This window comes from Gymnoscopelus braueri (assembly GCF_963280865.1).
Source record: "Gymnoscopelus braueri genome assembly, chromosome: 7".
In the NCBI taxonomy this organism is placed as follows: Eukaryota; Metazoa; Chordata; class Actinopteri; order Myctophiformes; family Myctophidae; genus Gymnoscopelus; species Gymnoscopelus braueri.
The window spans coordinates 16,138,757-16,152,993 of record NC_137608.1 but is presented as its reverse complement, the minus strand read 5'-3'; the positions used below and the strand labels follow the sequence as shown (position 1 = coordinate 16,152,993).

At 40.2% G+C, this 14,237-nt stretch overlaps 3 protein-coding genes across 3 annotated transcripts; all 3 read right to left on the bottom strand.

Moving 5' to 3' along the window:
* Window positions 1–625: 625 nt before the first annotated feature.
* On the bottom strand, window positions 626–1,762 carry LOC308088908 (uncharacterized protein; the record flags this gene model as incomplete). The annotated part of the gene is made up of 1 exon (XM_080433491.1): window positions 626–1,762. The coding sequence occupies one exon, from the start codon at window positions 1,760–1,762 to the stop codon at window positions 1,190–1,192; it is 573 nt and encodes a 190-aa protein (XP_080289617.1). The 3' UTR covers window positions 626–1,189.
* Window positions 1,671–8,919, bottom strand: LOC308088500 (uncharacterized protein). Its single transcript, XM_080432968.1, has 6 exons — window positions 8,638–8,919; window positions 7,434–7,597; window positions 6,673–6,915; window positions 5,985–6,185; window positions 5,379–5,535; window positions 1,671–1,886 (listed from the first exon to the last, which is right to left on the bottom strand). The coding sequence occupies exons 1-6, from the start codon at window positions 8,916–8,918 to the stop codon at window positions 1,790–1,792; spliced, it is 1,143 nt and encodes a 380-aa protein (XP_080289094.1). The 5' UTR covers window position 8,919; the 3' UTR covers window positions 1,671–1,789.
* Window positions 8,920–9,613: 694 nt separating this feature from the next.
* Window positions 9,614–13,318, bottom strand: ier3ip1 (immediate early response 3 interacting protein 1). Its single transcript, XM_080433173.1, has 3 exons — window positions 13,180–13,318; window positions 12,297–12,398; window positions 9,614–9,999 (listed from the first exon to the last, which is right to left on the bottom strand). The coding sequence occupies exons 1-3, from the start codon at window positions 13,268–13,270 to the stop codon at window positions 9,944–9,946; spliced, it is 249 nt and encodes an 82-aa protein (XP_080289299.1). The 5' UTR covers window positions 13,271–13,318; the 3' UTR covers window positions 9,614–9,943.
* Window positions 13,319–14,237: the final 919 nt, after the last annotated feature.

Below are 14,237 nucleotides of genomic sequence, written 5' to 3'. Positions count from 1 at the left end.
CAGGGTGGGGAGTCCACAGTTCAAATATGATTATTCGTGGCCTGAAAAGGTTAAGAGCTACTGGCATGTTGGAGGAATGACAACCAAAGGATGTATTGTAATGTTATTGTCTCTTCTTCCCTGACCCCCCCTGCCTCTATTTCAGGGTATACTGTGAACACCCATTGCAGTAGTACTGGTAGTTATTATCCGATATTAAGCCACATGGGGCTGATACAAATTGAGATTGTAGACCTAGTAAATAAATTAAGTGGCTATTTATTATTTTGTTGTATTTAATCACTTTGCATTATCACCAAGTCATTCAAAAGCCTCACTAAGATCATAATAATAAGGTACATGCAACCATTAAAAAACCTTTACAGGAGACTTTAAAGGAGTAGTGTACCCCAAAAAATTACTTATTTTCTATCAATTACACACCCCATGAAGCCTTGAATTCATGGAGATTTTATTATTTTTGTTGCATTCCTTGACCAATAATTTGTATAATAATTGATAGAAAATACGATTTTTTTGGGGTGAACTACTCCTTTAAGTCTATAGTTTAGGTTTTCTTGAAAATGTATCTCATTTTACAGAAGAGTTTGAGAAGAATTTGAGTTGTTAAGTTGTAAACCTTTGAATGTGAAAATATCAAAACAATCACATAAATGTGACACTAACTCTGAGCTTGGATGGAGAGGTCTATTGCAACGATATTACAGCAGAATTCGTCATGTATCATGAACACATAATTGAAATGATTTGCCCAAAAGTCAGAAAAAGATCACCTATACACACATTTCATAATGAGCAGAGATTCTATTAAAGCATGAAATCACACTAGCATTTACAAAAGGTACTTCGACAACAAATTATTGCTTATGTCAGCTGATTTACAGACTGAGCTTTTGTGTTTTGTTTTGTTTATGATGGATTAAAGTATGTCCAAAACAATGGCAGTGTAGTGCTTCGGTGGTGAAAGAACACTTTGATAAAAGGTGGACACAGTGCTTGTTGCAGGGGTTGAATGTACTGTCTGAGCTTCTTTCTGTACAGAATAGTTGCTCTTAGTTCTAAGATATAGTTCTATAGCGAGTCACCCTGCCTCCTATATCACATCCTGTGGTGGGACATAAAGCTATAGACAGAAATAGGACTGAAGCAAGTGGACCTAATCATGTCTCAGGTATGTTTGCTCTGAGGGTCATAGAATGGTACAAAAACAGCAGTGCTCTTGTTTTCCGGGCGTGGCCCCTGCCTCTTCGGTGGGAGGGGCCTCGGCGGGGACCGGTGTCTCGTCTTTAAAGTCAGTCAGCGAACCGCTGGAGGTGGTGAACAGCCTCCCGCACACCAGGTCCGCCGCTTTCCCGTCCATCGACATCGACACGTCCGTCACCGTCTTCTCCCTCAGGGACATGTCTTCGTCGTCATCGTCGTCGATCAGCACAAATTCCTTGATGTAAACCAGTCCAGAGGCCCCTCCCCCTGCCATCATCCCCCGAAAGCTGGGGCTCCCCTCTGACTCGTTGATAGTGTGGGCGTCCACAAAGGTCAACGTTGAGGTTTCCGTCAGGGTCTCGTGGGGGTCTGTGGAGGTGTCCTCTGCGCCAGAGTAAGCCTGGCTGCTGGAGTCCAGCATCCATGAGGAGTCCTTTGCAGAATTCTGGTCTATGAGGTTCTCCCGTTGGCTTTTTCCATTAGAGGTTATGTGTGATGTACATGACACCTTGCCTTTACTGGCAACCTCGTACCTCATGGTGTGTGAGCGAGTCTCCATGGTGCAGGTATTGTGTAGATACATCAGTCATTGTAGGCCTGCGTTCTGCTGCCCCCTGCTGGGGAGAAGTAGATGGTTGGTGGGCTTCCCTGTTCCTTGGTTACCCATGCATTGCTCTCTTCTTCTGAACTTGATCAGGGTAGAAAGGAAAAGAAAAAAACATATTCATTATTTCATATATTTTGTGTGTGAAGTACGTTGATTTTCCCAGTGAATGAAATGATGCTATACAAATAAAGTTTACCTTGACCTTTAATTAGTTGAACACTGAGTCCATCACTGTAAAACTGTCCCTTCTACAAGGACAACCGCTTAAGTGTTGCTATTGTTTTCTTCAAACGTCATACTTAAAATGAACAAGTGCACCAAAACAGCAACAAAACAAAAACATGTGAAAGGTAGACTTTCACATAAATACAAGTTGTAGTCCTATAAAGGTATTGCTTGAATTAGTGTTTAAAGCCCTATTTTATAATTTGACGTAGGATGATATCATGCGGCAAAAATAACAGATCTACAAGCTCATAAAGGTTGCTGTGTGAAATTGTTCTTTTTTATCCATTGTGATTTTTTTTAAATGTTTTGAAAACGTGTGCCTTTAACGACATGCCCATGAAAGTGGTTTAAAGCTATGATTTATCATGACATTAGCTTGTGTTGTGACATAGTTTTGGAATAGAGAATCATCTGACTTTTCACAAAATATTGACTCGTGTATAAATTAAAACATATGAATTGAATATTGTACCATCAAAGCAACTGCACCAGGTCAAATGTGTGCTGTAAAGTTACTTTCATGAAAACTGTTTTTAAACTGCAGAGTAGTGAAGAGAGTACATGCTGCTATTTAGGATCTACCTTTTAGAATACCGTAAATAAATCAAGCTGCTCCTTTAAAATAAAAACGAAAATAACTTCAAATCCCCAAAGGAGCAGCAAAGATGTCTTCTAAAGTGAAGTAGGCGGAGGGGGGGGGGGGGGGGGGAGTTACTCTCACTCTCTCTCCCACCCATCCTCATTCCATCTCTGTCTCTCTGCACCACACAGTCGCACGCACGCACGCACGCACGCACGCACGCACGCACGCACGCACGCACGCACGCACGCACGCACGCACGCACGCACGCACGCACGTAAACTGTGAATTACATGTATGAATGAATCTTGTAGCTCTCTGAACATTCACTCTAAATTTTGCAAAGACACATCAGATGTTCTCAATGCACTCTTAACATGACCCATTGTAGTAGAAGCTTTTACTACTGCTGCGAAAGCAGAAACATCATTTTAACCATTTGTTTAAAACAAAATACAAATTTAAGATTTTTAAACAACAATATCCACTCATGTAACAATGTCATTTTCTGAATCATCATACTGAAAAAAAAATACTGCTCCTCAACCGTGGCCCTAACTGACTACTGTTTCAGTTAGTTCGTTTTTTTTCTTCCCCATTTCCTCTCCTTTCCAGTTGGCTCTCCTGGGGGAGCCCCACTTTTGAAAACCTGTGTAGAGTCTGTGGACTATAATCATGACTTATGAAAAAGAAGACATTTGCCAATTCAGACGCCCTCGAAGGACTGTAATACCATTTACAGTAGTAACGCCCCTGTTCCACTTGACTAATTCCTATGCATGACAGAATCAGGGCCCCATAAATGAATAATGGCACAAATGTACATGCTCACGAACCCCTGGTGGATGAGGAACAATAGATGAAAAATGGATTCCGGTTAAACACTGTTAATACTTTTTGTTTGGTCGTTACTATGTGCACATCTTGTCATTGTGCCAAAACTAACAGCACATTTTACAGTGATAGAGGCAGAACTTAATTATAGAGAATGTTGGTCTAAGCTGACCCTTGCATTTGAAAAGAAACAATTAAATGTATGCTGAATTCCAATCGATGTTTACTTTTTCTTTATCACTTGAACTTATATTCATGATCACATCAAACTGTGGCAGTAGTTAAATTCTGCCATCAAGGAAATTAACAGCAATATGAAAGAGTTGGTGTTTGGTGTTCCCTTCATGATTATTATTTTTGCATCTGTCACCACAATCTTACATTAATTGCATAGTAATGCAGACAACAACCATCTTAATTTATCTAGCAAATATATCGTGGCCCATTGTAGTACCTTCAGGTAATATACTCCCAAGTCACTCTAAACTGCACAAAAACAAAATCAACTGATTTTTCTTTCAGGTCAGATTTAAAAAGTCATGTCTGACAAAAAGTAGAATAAAATCAAAGTGTTATTACTATCCATTATATTCCTCTCCACAACACCATACTGAAAAAGTCACTGTATGAAATATGTGTTCCTAATATTCCAAACAATATCACAGAATGATATCAGAGATAAATGCTTACCAATAGATGATGCCTTCCACACTCAGCAGATAGAAGTGGGTTTCAGTCATGTAGATCCCATGATACAGCTGATCAACACAGCAAGCAGCCGTATGAATTCAGAAACCCTGCTGACTTTTCTGGTGATGAGGATTTCTACACAGACAGAGACGCTTTTCTTCACTTCCAACCCCCGTCCCTACCTACCCCCCACCCAATAAGTGTCCCCTCCCTCCCTCCCACCCACCCACCCATTCCTCCTGTCCTTACATCTCACAATCTACAAACACAACATTAATGCATCGAGGGAGTCATGCCGATCGCTCTGACGAAACCAATACAGCAAGGTTAATTGGATGTAGCCCTTAAATCAGGGAAGGGGCTGTTAATAGCATTCAAGTGATTTCAGGGATATGGGCACGTATGTCATCTCCAATTGGGGTTCACCTCAACTCATTTCTCTATACATTTCCTGTCCAGGGAAATGCATTGTGTATGAAATGTGTAATGTGACTTTTGATTTGAGTTGACAATAGAGGTTGCAGGACATATTTCCTTCACTCTTTGTACCAGTAAGAACATCTAGAACCATCTTCCTCTTTGAAATGTCTGATTCTGTGCAAGGAAGCGTGAAAAGCCCCTTCTCTTAGCACCATGTCACTGAATGTACTGTAGTACAATAAATAATACAGAAGAAAAGACTTTCACATACATGAAAGCTGTAAAACAGGAATATCAAAGGAATCAAATATTCAGAAGCCTCCAGTCCCTGTAAGGACTCTGTCTGCGTCAGCCGTTGTCTCATAAAGTACACTGTTTGACATGGCATATAGGACATGATGATAATACAGCTATATGGAATATACTGTACAATACACAAGCCAATTCATAAGAAAGACAAGAAATTAGACAAAATAATATATTTTTACAGTATTTGTGATGTGCAATGTACAGCATTTTGCAGCAGAGAATATGGAATTCAGAATGTCATATTATAATATTAATAATAATAAATATGTATTATATTTTAACCGTTTTTGAACATAGCTGTAATTATGGTTGTAATGGTGACTAAACTGGAACGAAACACAACCAGTAAAGCCCAGTTACTGAGCCATACTGGAATTAACAGTGAAGCTGAAACTCATCTTTGATTAATCAGAAACAACTAATTTAAAAATGTTCCCCGATATAACGGTGAATAAAATGATAAATATTAATCAAGCCCTATTGATGAATCCAGTCATGTTAGGTAACCTGGTTTTGTGTTGCTCCATTTGGAAAGTTAGTTGGGAAGAAGACAGACCCTCCTCTGGTGTGGTCCCCCAGAAAGTGATCTCCACCTTGCCGGGTACTGACAGGGGCTCCTTAAACTGGGCTGTGACAGAGATGGGGGCTCTGATGGCTCCGGTCCCTGATAAAATGAATTAAACAGGTGTTAAACTTAAAATAAAGGTCTGGACAATACATGAGTTATGCGTTCAAAAAACAAAGATGATAGGGGAGGGAAATGTAGATTTTTTTTTATAATCACCAGATTATATTAAAGATCAAATTTAACATTTGGACATTTCATAATATCTTTAATATAGACCATGTCAATAAAGATAATTTAGCAACTGTAAAACAGCCTTAATGCCACGCACACAATGACTGTTAACATCATACAATCATGTACCCACAAGAAGTATTCTAAAACCTACTGAAAGAATTCCAACCAGCTATACTATTTATAGTATATTTGAAGTGAACAGCAGATGCAAGCTTTTCAGCATCCAAGACAACACTTCCATTGGTGTGTGGAGTATTATTCCTGCACCAACCAGCACAAGAGCATACATACACAATGGTAAGGTTGTGTACCTTTGTGTTTCTCGATTTCAGCCAGGCAGACAGCCAACATCCAAACACTGGGAGAGCTCCAGCATCTGTAGCCGAAGAGTCTGGCTGGTATTGTGAGGAGGTAGTGTGGGAGGTAGTCGAGGAAGGACCAGACACCTGTCAGCCCTGCTATCCCAGGCACTCTCATCTCCACCCTCTTCACATTGCCTGAGTCGGGCCATTCTGTCAAAACAAAGAGGACACACACTCTACTACTTTCTCTTTCTTCCTACATGATTTAATCCACTGGCATTTCTATTTTGGGGCTTGCCATTATCCTGTAGGACGTGAACATAAATTATTTTCACAATTTGCAAAAATAGCTTTTGTAAAAGCTCACAATGCATTGCATCGTGTTGTGAGCTTGTGTATCGGCTATTATCTTGAGTCGAGTAAAGTAGATAAAGCAAAGTAGAGAAAGTAGTGGCAAATAGAATGACATGGGGTGCCATTATATTTACCACTACTTGACTTTCTCTGCCTTCGCTCTCTCCGTAAAATAAAAGTGCTAAAGAACTTGAACTCATAAGTATGATTCATTCATTTAGAGATTTGTAACACTTTCACCAAACAAAACAGTTTTTTTATATCAATTTCTATTCTAAAATAACAACTCCTTGTTTATAATCCTGCCTTTGGATGAATACATTCTGTGCTGAATATAACTCACTCTCACTGTCCTCCTTCAGTAAGGGTCTGGTGTCTTTGTGGAACTTGTTTGTGGACAGAAGTGTCACTACGCTCTCCCACACTGGCTGACTGGACCGGGAGGAGGCAGAAAGGAAGACATCTACCTCCACACCGCCATCAACAGCCTGGTACCCCAGGACTCGGACTTGCAGTGTGAACGGACCCTTCTTCAGTTCATCAATTGGCTGCAGGGTTTTCAAGCTCTGGCGCACACGGATTAGACCTAGTTAATCAATCAAATAGAATGGGAAGATAATACAAAAGAAGCTTTCATTGTTGCTCAAACATTATACTAAATTTGTCTCAAGATTCTGGTACACCAGGCACCAGAATAATACTAAAGAGCATATTCCAACATCTTCCAGACTCAGAACCATATTTACAATTAAATTAAGTACATAAACAAAAAGAACGGGCTCACGCACTGAAAGAACTGAAACCGAGGCTCTTTAGATGCAAAAAATTGCCCTTTACTTACAAAAGTGCAAAAAGTTACATGGTGAAATAAAGTGACACAGAGAGTGCACTTGCACTTTTGTAAGTAAGGGACAATTTTTTGCTGAAGAGCCTCAGTTTTCATCTTTCAGTGTGCGGGCCCCTCCTTTTTGTTTATGGACTTTCATGCTGGCCTCTCGCACCTGTTTTCAGCCCTATAGCAAAGCCTTGAGTTTAGAGGGCAAACTTCCCTATCTCTTTCAATTAATTAAGTAAGCAGGTGGTATGTTTCAGTAGACACCTTACCTGTTGGACTCAACCTGAAGTTGTCATCACAGAGGACCATGAGTAGCAGGCGCTGACAGAGAGCTTCAGGGAAACACAGTGGGATGTCTCTGTATTCACTGTCGGGGTAATCCCAGCCATAACCTGCTGCATCACACCACCGCCTCAGCTGCGGAATCTCAAGCCTTGAAATTGGAGTAGGATTTAGTTCATTTTCAGATTTAACAGAACATAACATGTGACAAAAAAACACACACATTAATACAAAGGGTAAACCTAGAGAAAATGCAAGTTTGCGCAAGGTAGCCTGTAATCCGAATGCAACAAAAGGGAAAAGCTCTTTGGAAGAGCGTTCAAGTAAAGTCAATCAAAGAACAAGATTTCTATTCAGGATCTCCTCAGTGGTCAGTAGGAACACACTGAGGACACTAGCTGGATCACTCATCCAATGTCATTATGACTATGCATACACCTCATGGTACAATAGCACCACAAAGGCATTAAAAACAAAGCTTCAGACCTCTCAAAACTAACTGGTCAGGTTACTACTTGGCCTCACACCCAGAACTCATCTAACCCCCAATATTTGTTCTATGGTGGGATGGCTCAGGGTAGAGGACAGACAGAGTACAGCAACTTGCATTGGGCCTGGTCTACAAGATACACAAGGAAACAGGGATACCCATGTACCTGTCAGACTACTTCAATAACGTGAGAAACACTCAGGCACAACACCAGAGGGAGCTCCACTGATCTCAACCCAGATTCGCCACAAACATGGGGTCAAATTCGTTCTACGGTTATGCCACCAAAATGTGGAATGCCCTTCCAACAAACATCAAAAAGTGTGACTCCTTAGCCTCCTTCAAAACCGCCATAAAAGAGAACCTGTCTGCAAATTGTAACTGGTCCTAGAAAAGCCCTCTAAGCTTAACACCAGAAATGAGCCCTCCCCCCCAATGTTTACTGTGAGGTGCCCAGATGTCCCTATAGTGCCCACTTATCCTGTGTCCTGCTGTACATACACGTTCATTACTAGAGCTACTAGTGTTGATTATGTCTTGTTTATTATTGTATGTCTTAAAGAATTGAATACACAGGACCACAATGGAAACAGGCTTTTTGTGTTAAATCCTTTTAACAATCATTGTATAATCGTACCTCTGTAATCGTTGCAATATATAGTAATAAAGTAATCAATCAATCAATCAATCAATTATCTTACCGACAGTTGAGGACAGTGTAAGCCACTTCACACATGTCATGTCCATGTTGTCTTGTGTACAACAGACCTGTTCTCCTCCTACAGGTGGCTTTGGTCAAGTATTTGATGACCAGATACACCGAGCTTGGAAGCGTTTGACTGTTGTTGTAAACCACGTTACTTTTTAGCAACTTATGAGCGCAGTAAATGTGCTTATAGAATAAATAAATGGAACATGCAGCGAGCGACACAATAACGCTGCTCCGTGCATTATTACACCCCATAGTATATAACGCTGCCATGTTATTGTGTTCTGTGTTGACTAATGAGCAGCAACTATACGGCACGTGTCTTGGGACAAACAAAGTACGTTCGCCTAATACCCAACTCAGACAAAACGAATCAACTTTACATGTGATCGATTCTGATCCATTGAGTGACATATCTGGAGTGCCGACTGCCGAGAAGAATAATCCTCTCACTGAGCTAGTCTAGTGCAACTTTTCTCTCGTTGGCACTGCCAGTCTAATCAATGTCCTAAAGTGGAAGAATGCACTACCTCACACTTATACCTTTTACTTAGGAACACTAGTGCAGCACCTTAAACTCCATAAACTAAATTTAAAATGCATTTTAAATTGTTTATGGAGCCCACTTCCCAAATCTATATAGCAATATGCCCTCAAATAATAATAATAATATATATATATATATCTGTCCTTGTCTGTCCTTTTCTCACCTATTTGTAAATACATTTCTTCTCCTCCCCTATCTTTGTAGTTGAATGAAAACTAAAAAAACGAATAAACAGTGTGTATTGTATTATTTCATGGTCAACGGTATGCAATAAAATCCTGACGTTTTACAGACTAGAAAGGCAGTCTGAATGTCCAGATTTTTTATATAAACACACACACAGAGAGAGAGACAGACAGAGAGAGAGACTTGTTTTAGTTTAAAGAGCATTGCATGTTTGCTTGAATAACAAAAGCAAATAGGCATTTCAACATATTTTTTATTCAACAATGAAACTGTAAATGCATTAATTTTGTCTGAAAAATGTAACCATCCCAAATAGCCGTAGGCACTTATTTTGAATGGCTGCCTGGGCTGTACTGTCACTGTACATATAGGACTGAACGAGACATTGCAAAAAGGAGTGATTTATAGACTTCTGATCATGCCGACTTAAAACTCTGTACAATATGTATTCATTTTTGTGTGTGTACATGTCTTCTTTATGCACGGGTGTTCCTGAGGTCACACAAATATTCTTCGCCGCCAGCGCGTGGTTTTGTCTGCTAGCTTCCAGTCATGTCATCTTCACTCAACCAAACAGCAGCAGCAGTACGATAACGACAGTATTCACTCCTATCAAGGGCACTGTAGAGGAAGACACATTGAAAAAGTGATGGTAAGCAAGGATGTTGGCAGTTCTGAAGACCGCAGGGCTGTTAGGAAGTTTTTAAGTTGTGCAAATTAATCCAAGACCAGTCTTACAAGTCAGTAGTATGAGACATTACAAAACAAGACAGCCTTCAACTGTGAGCTGTATTAAATTTCTTTAAACATGAGCATGAATTGCAAACAAGACACAGACAAATAAGTTCTTCATCTTTAATTAATATAAGCCACAGAAAAACACTGTGTGTGTGTGTGTGTGTGTGTGTGTGTGTGTGTGTGTGTGTGTGTGTGTGTGTGTGTGTGTGTGTGTGTGTGTGTGTGTATGCAACTATGTACAATGCAACTAGTAACTATGTTAAGTATGGTTCATAGGTTCAGGATTTGTAGTGAGCCCCCCATCCAGTTATTACACTGGCCCGGGGGTGCAGTGAGTCCGCAGAAAGAGAAAAGAAAGATACAAGAGAAAAAACATAGGACAAGACAAAGAAGACTAGACTAGGACAACAAGAACTCAGTCACACTGTCAGTCAGTCGCAACACCTCCTCCAAACACACACACAACCCACAAAACACAAAAACAAGTGAACCTAGGAGTCTCCTACAGTGAAAACCGGGAACGCATCTCTGTAACCACTTTATCCATATTATATACTTTGGCTACTAAAAAATTGCAGATATACAAGCTCATAGCACGAGTGCCACGCTATGAGCTTGTAGATCTATATTTTCTTGAAATATCTGTGCAAATATTTGAATATATATATTTGCGAACGCAGCGGAAGGAGGCGCGCCTTCGCGCAAGTGGAGCTTACTATGAAACCGTGCTCGGGTTGTGTGTCTCTCTCTCTGCGTCTCTGCGTCTCTGTGTTCATGCTCTCATTGGCTCATGTGGCCCATGTGACTCACTCACATGCGTGCACTGCCTGTAAGCAGCCTCCAGAGTGCGCCAGAGTGCAGGAATTTAGACAATGCACGCCTGCCACCCACCCACCCCCCCACACACACCCCCCCCACACACACACACACACACACACACACACACACACACACACACACACACACACACACACACACACACACACACACACACACACACACACACACACACACACACACACACACACACACACACACACACACACACACACACACACACACACACACACACACACACACACATATCACGGTGAAATAACACGGATTACAAGTCCGTAAATACACAATATTTTCGAGCTGCGTTCGCTTCCAGCGTTCGCGCGTCTTACTTGTTTTATTGGGAAAGTTTCTGACTCAAATCTTTGTTTCTGGGGATCCCTGGAACAAAACATTTTGAGATGGGGGTCCGCGGCCAAGTACATATCATTTTGGGGGTCCTTGACATGGAAAAGTTGGAGCATCACGGATATAGCAACATACTGTTAGGATTTAGAAAACATTTTTAGATATGCATTTGGCCGCGGAAAATATATATATTCAAAGATTTGAAAACATTTTCAAGATTTTTCAAAAATAGCAGATCATAGCTCATAGTGCGGCACTCTGTTCCGCGTGCTATGAGCTTGTATATCTGCTATTTTTTGAATAGCCAAAGAAATATAAAATGACACAGATGCGTTCCCGGTCATAATGGGTTAAAGGAGTAGTTCACCCAAAAAATGACTTATTTTCTATCAATTGCACACCCCATGAAGCCTTGAATCCATGGATTTATTTTTGTTTTTGTGGCATTCCTAAGCCAATAATTTGATTCCCGTTTCCTACCGGCTAATGTATCCGGTAGGAGACACAAAGTAGATTATTTGTGTCTCCTACCGGATACACACCCGGTCATCAAATTATTGTCTTAGGAATGCCACAAAAACAAAAATAAATCCATGAATTCAAGGCTTCATGGGGTGTACAATTGATAGAAAATAAGTACTTTTTTGGGTGAACTCCTCCTTTAAGCATGGTTTTAAAAGTCCCTAGGGTGGGGGCAGCTTTGATCCTCAAAGGGAGTTTGTTCCACAACTTGGGTGCCAACACAGCAAAGGCACAGTCACCCGTCCTTACTGTGCTAGACCACATGGTGTCTTCATGTACAACTGACTGTCAGATCTGAGTGGCCTGGTGCTGGGAGATATAAGTCTATAAGAAGAGTTCTAAGAGAGGTGAGACATAACTTACTATATGTACTAAGAAATAATGTATTATACGTTTCCTAATGAGATCGTGTTAGGGTGTGTGTGTGTGTGTTTGTGTGTGTGTGTGAGAGAGAGAGAGAGAGAACAGTATACCTCTCATGACTGTTCTGACAGAACGGATAAGGTTCATGAGTTGAACTCTGATGCCTGGTTCATCGCCAAATCCTCCAACACTTTGGTCCACACCCCAGCCAACTAAGATGGAAGGAGACATGGAAAATAATCAGCACGATAAATAGTCATACAAGTACCTACAGTAGGCCTATACATGATTATTATAGTGACAATTTTAGCAATATGTTGAATGAAAATGTGAGGAAACATGACATTTGACCAGCCACCATGTGAATGTGAACAATTTGTGACAACTTATTTTAGCAATTTGGAAACGTCCTTACTTTTTTCCATACACAAGCATTTCATTATATACTGTATTCTAATTCTGATTTTGCTCTACCAAAACACATTTAAAAAGTTGTGTGATTGCTGGTCCTAGTTACTAGTTACTTTGTAGATTTGAATTATTACAAAACACTTCAGCCCTATATACATTTTGGCCTATATATATACAGCCCTACATTTTGGCCATTTGAAAATAGCAGCTCACAATGTATTGTGAGCTCGTAGATCTGCTGTTTTCAAAATATGTTTATACATTTGAAAACTAGTGAAATGGGACATTCTGCATAATGAGTACTTTCTACTTTTGGTACTTGATGCCAATACCTGTGTACTTTTACTCAAGTAAATATTAAATTGCGGAATTTTACTTAGTAACTGAGTATATCTACAATGCAGTATCAATACGTTAACTTAAATAAAACATTTTTGTACTTTTTCCACCACTGCTACATCCTACTACATCCATCATCAGTTGAGTTTGTAGACCACAAGCTAGCGTCACGTTAGCTTAACTTTAGAAGATTTCAGCAAAGCACTTCAGGCATTATATCACGTTCTACGAACAGGTACTTACTTTTGCTAAGAAACCTCTCTTCGTGCAACACAGCAACGGCGTTTACACACAGAATGGCCGCCTGGATAAGAGAATATAACGTAAAAGCCATGATGATGAGGTCTCTCTTAGAAACTGGAAAAAGAGCCTGTTATTTTCTTCTGACGTGTAGTGTACGGCAAATGGGGAGGGACAACTCTAACTGGAACCGCGTTGCGACCTACAGTCTATGGTTGCGACTTACGTCGGTAGACTAGACCAGTGCTTCTCAACCTTTTCAGGTCGTGACCCCCCAAAATAATCATATTTGAACTGGGGACCCCCGAAAAGAATCCCCCCCTATTTGACAATTGTTTTGCCAATGTTTCACCAGTTTTTATAGTATAGTTTGTTGATTACTATTGATGATACAGTAATGGTCTTTTTCTTATAATTTTGTTGTTGTAGTTTTTAGGTATTAAATTGTCATTTTACTGTCTCATCATGTGGGGACCGACCGTCCAGTGGTTGAGAACCACTGGACTAGACCAGTGGTTCTCAACCTGTAATTTTTTGGGGGTCCCCAGATGACAGTGAAGTGACAATTTAAGGACCTTTAAGACCCCTTTAATACCTCAAAGAAAAGGAAAAAAGACCATTACTGTATCAAAAGTAATCAACAAACTGCACTGTATAAACTGGTCAAACATTGGCCAAATTGTCAAATAAGAGGCAAGAATATGATATATAGCTGATCTATAAGTGAGCTTGTAGATCAGCTATTTTCACAATATTTATCTGTGGGAACTGAGTCAAACTAAATGTAATGCCTCAACGTCAAATATGATTATAGCAAGTGGGGTCCGGGGACACCCAGAGGTTCCTAGGGCAATTCTTTTTAATGATCTTCATGCTTGTAGATCCATTTTAGAAAAAAAATATGGTAACACTTGAATCCTATGGGGATTACGGAAGATTAAAGTATTTGAATAACTTGTAATAGCTACAATTGTGAGTCAAAGTGGTTGAGTGTGTATATAATTATAGGAGTGTCACCACTAGTTACCTGTGATACCATTGAGTTAGTGCTGCAGGCGTCC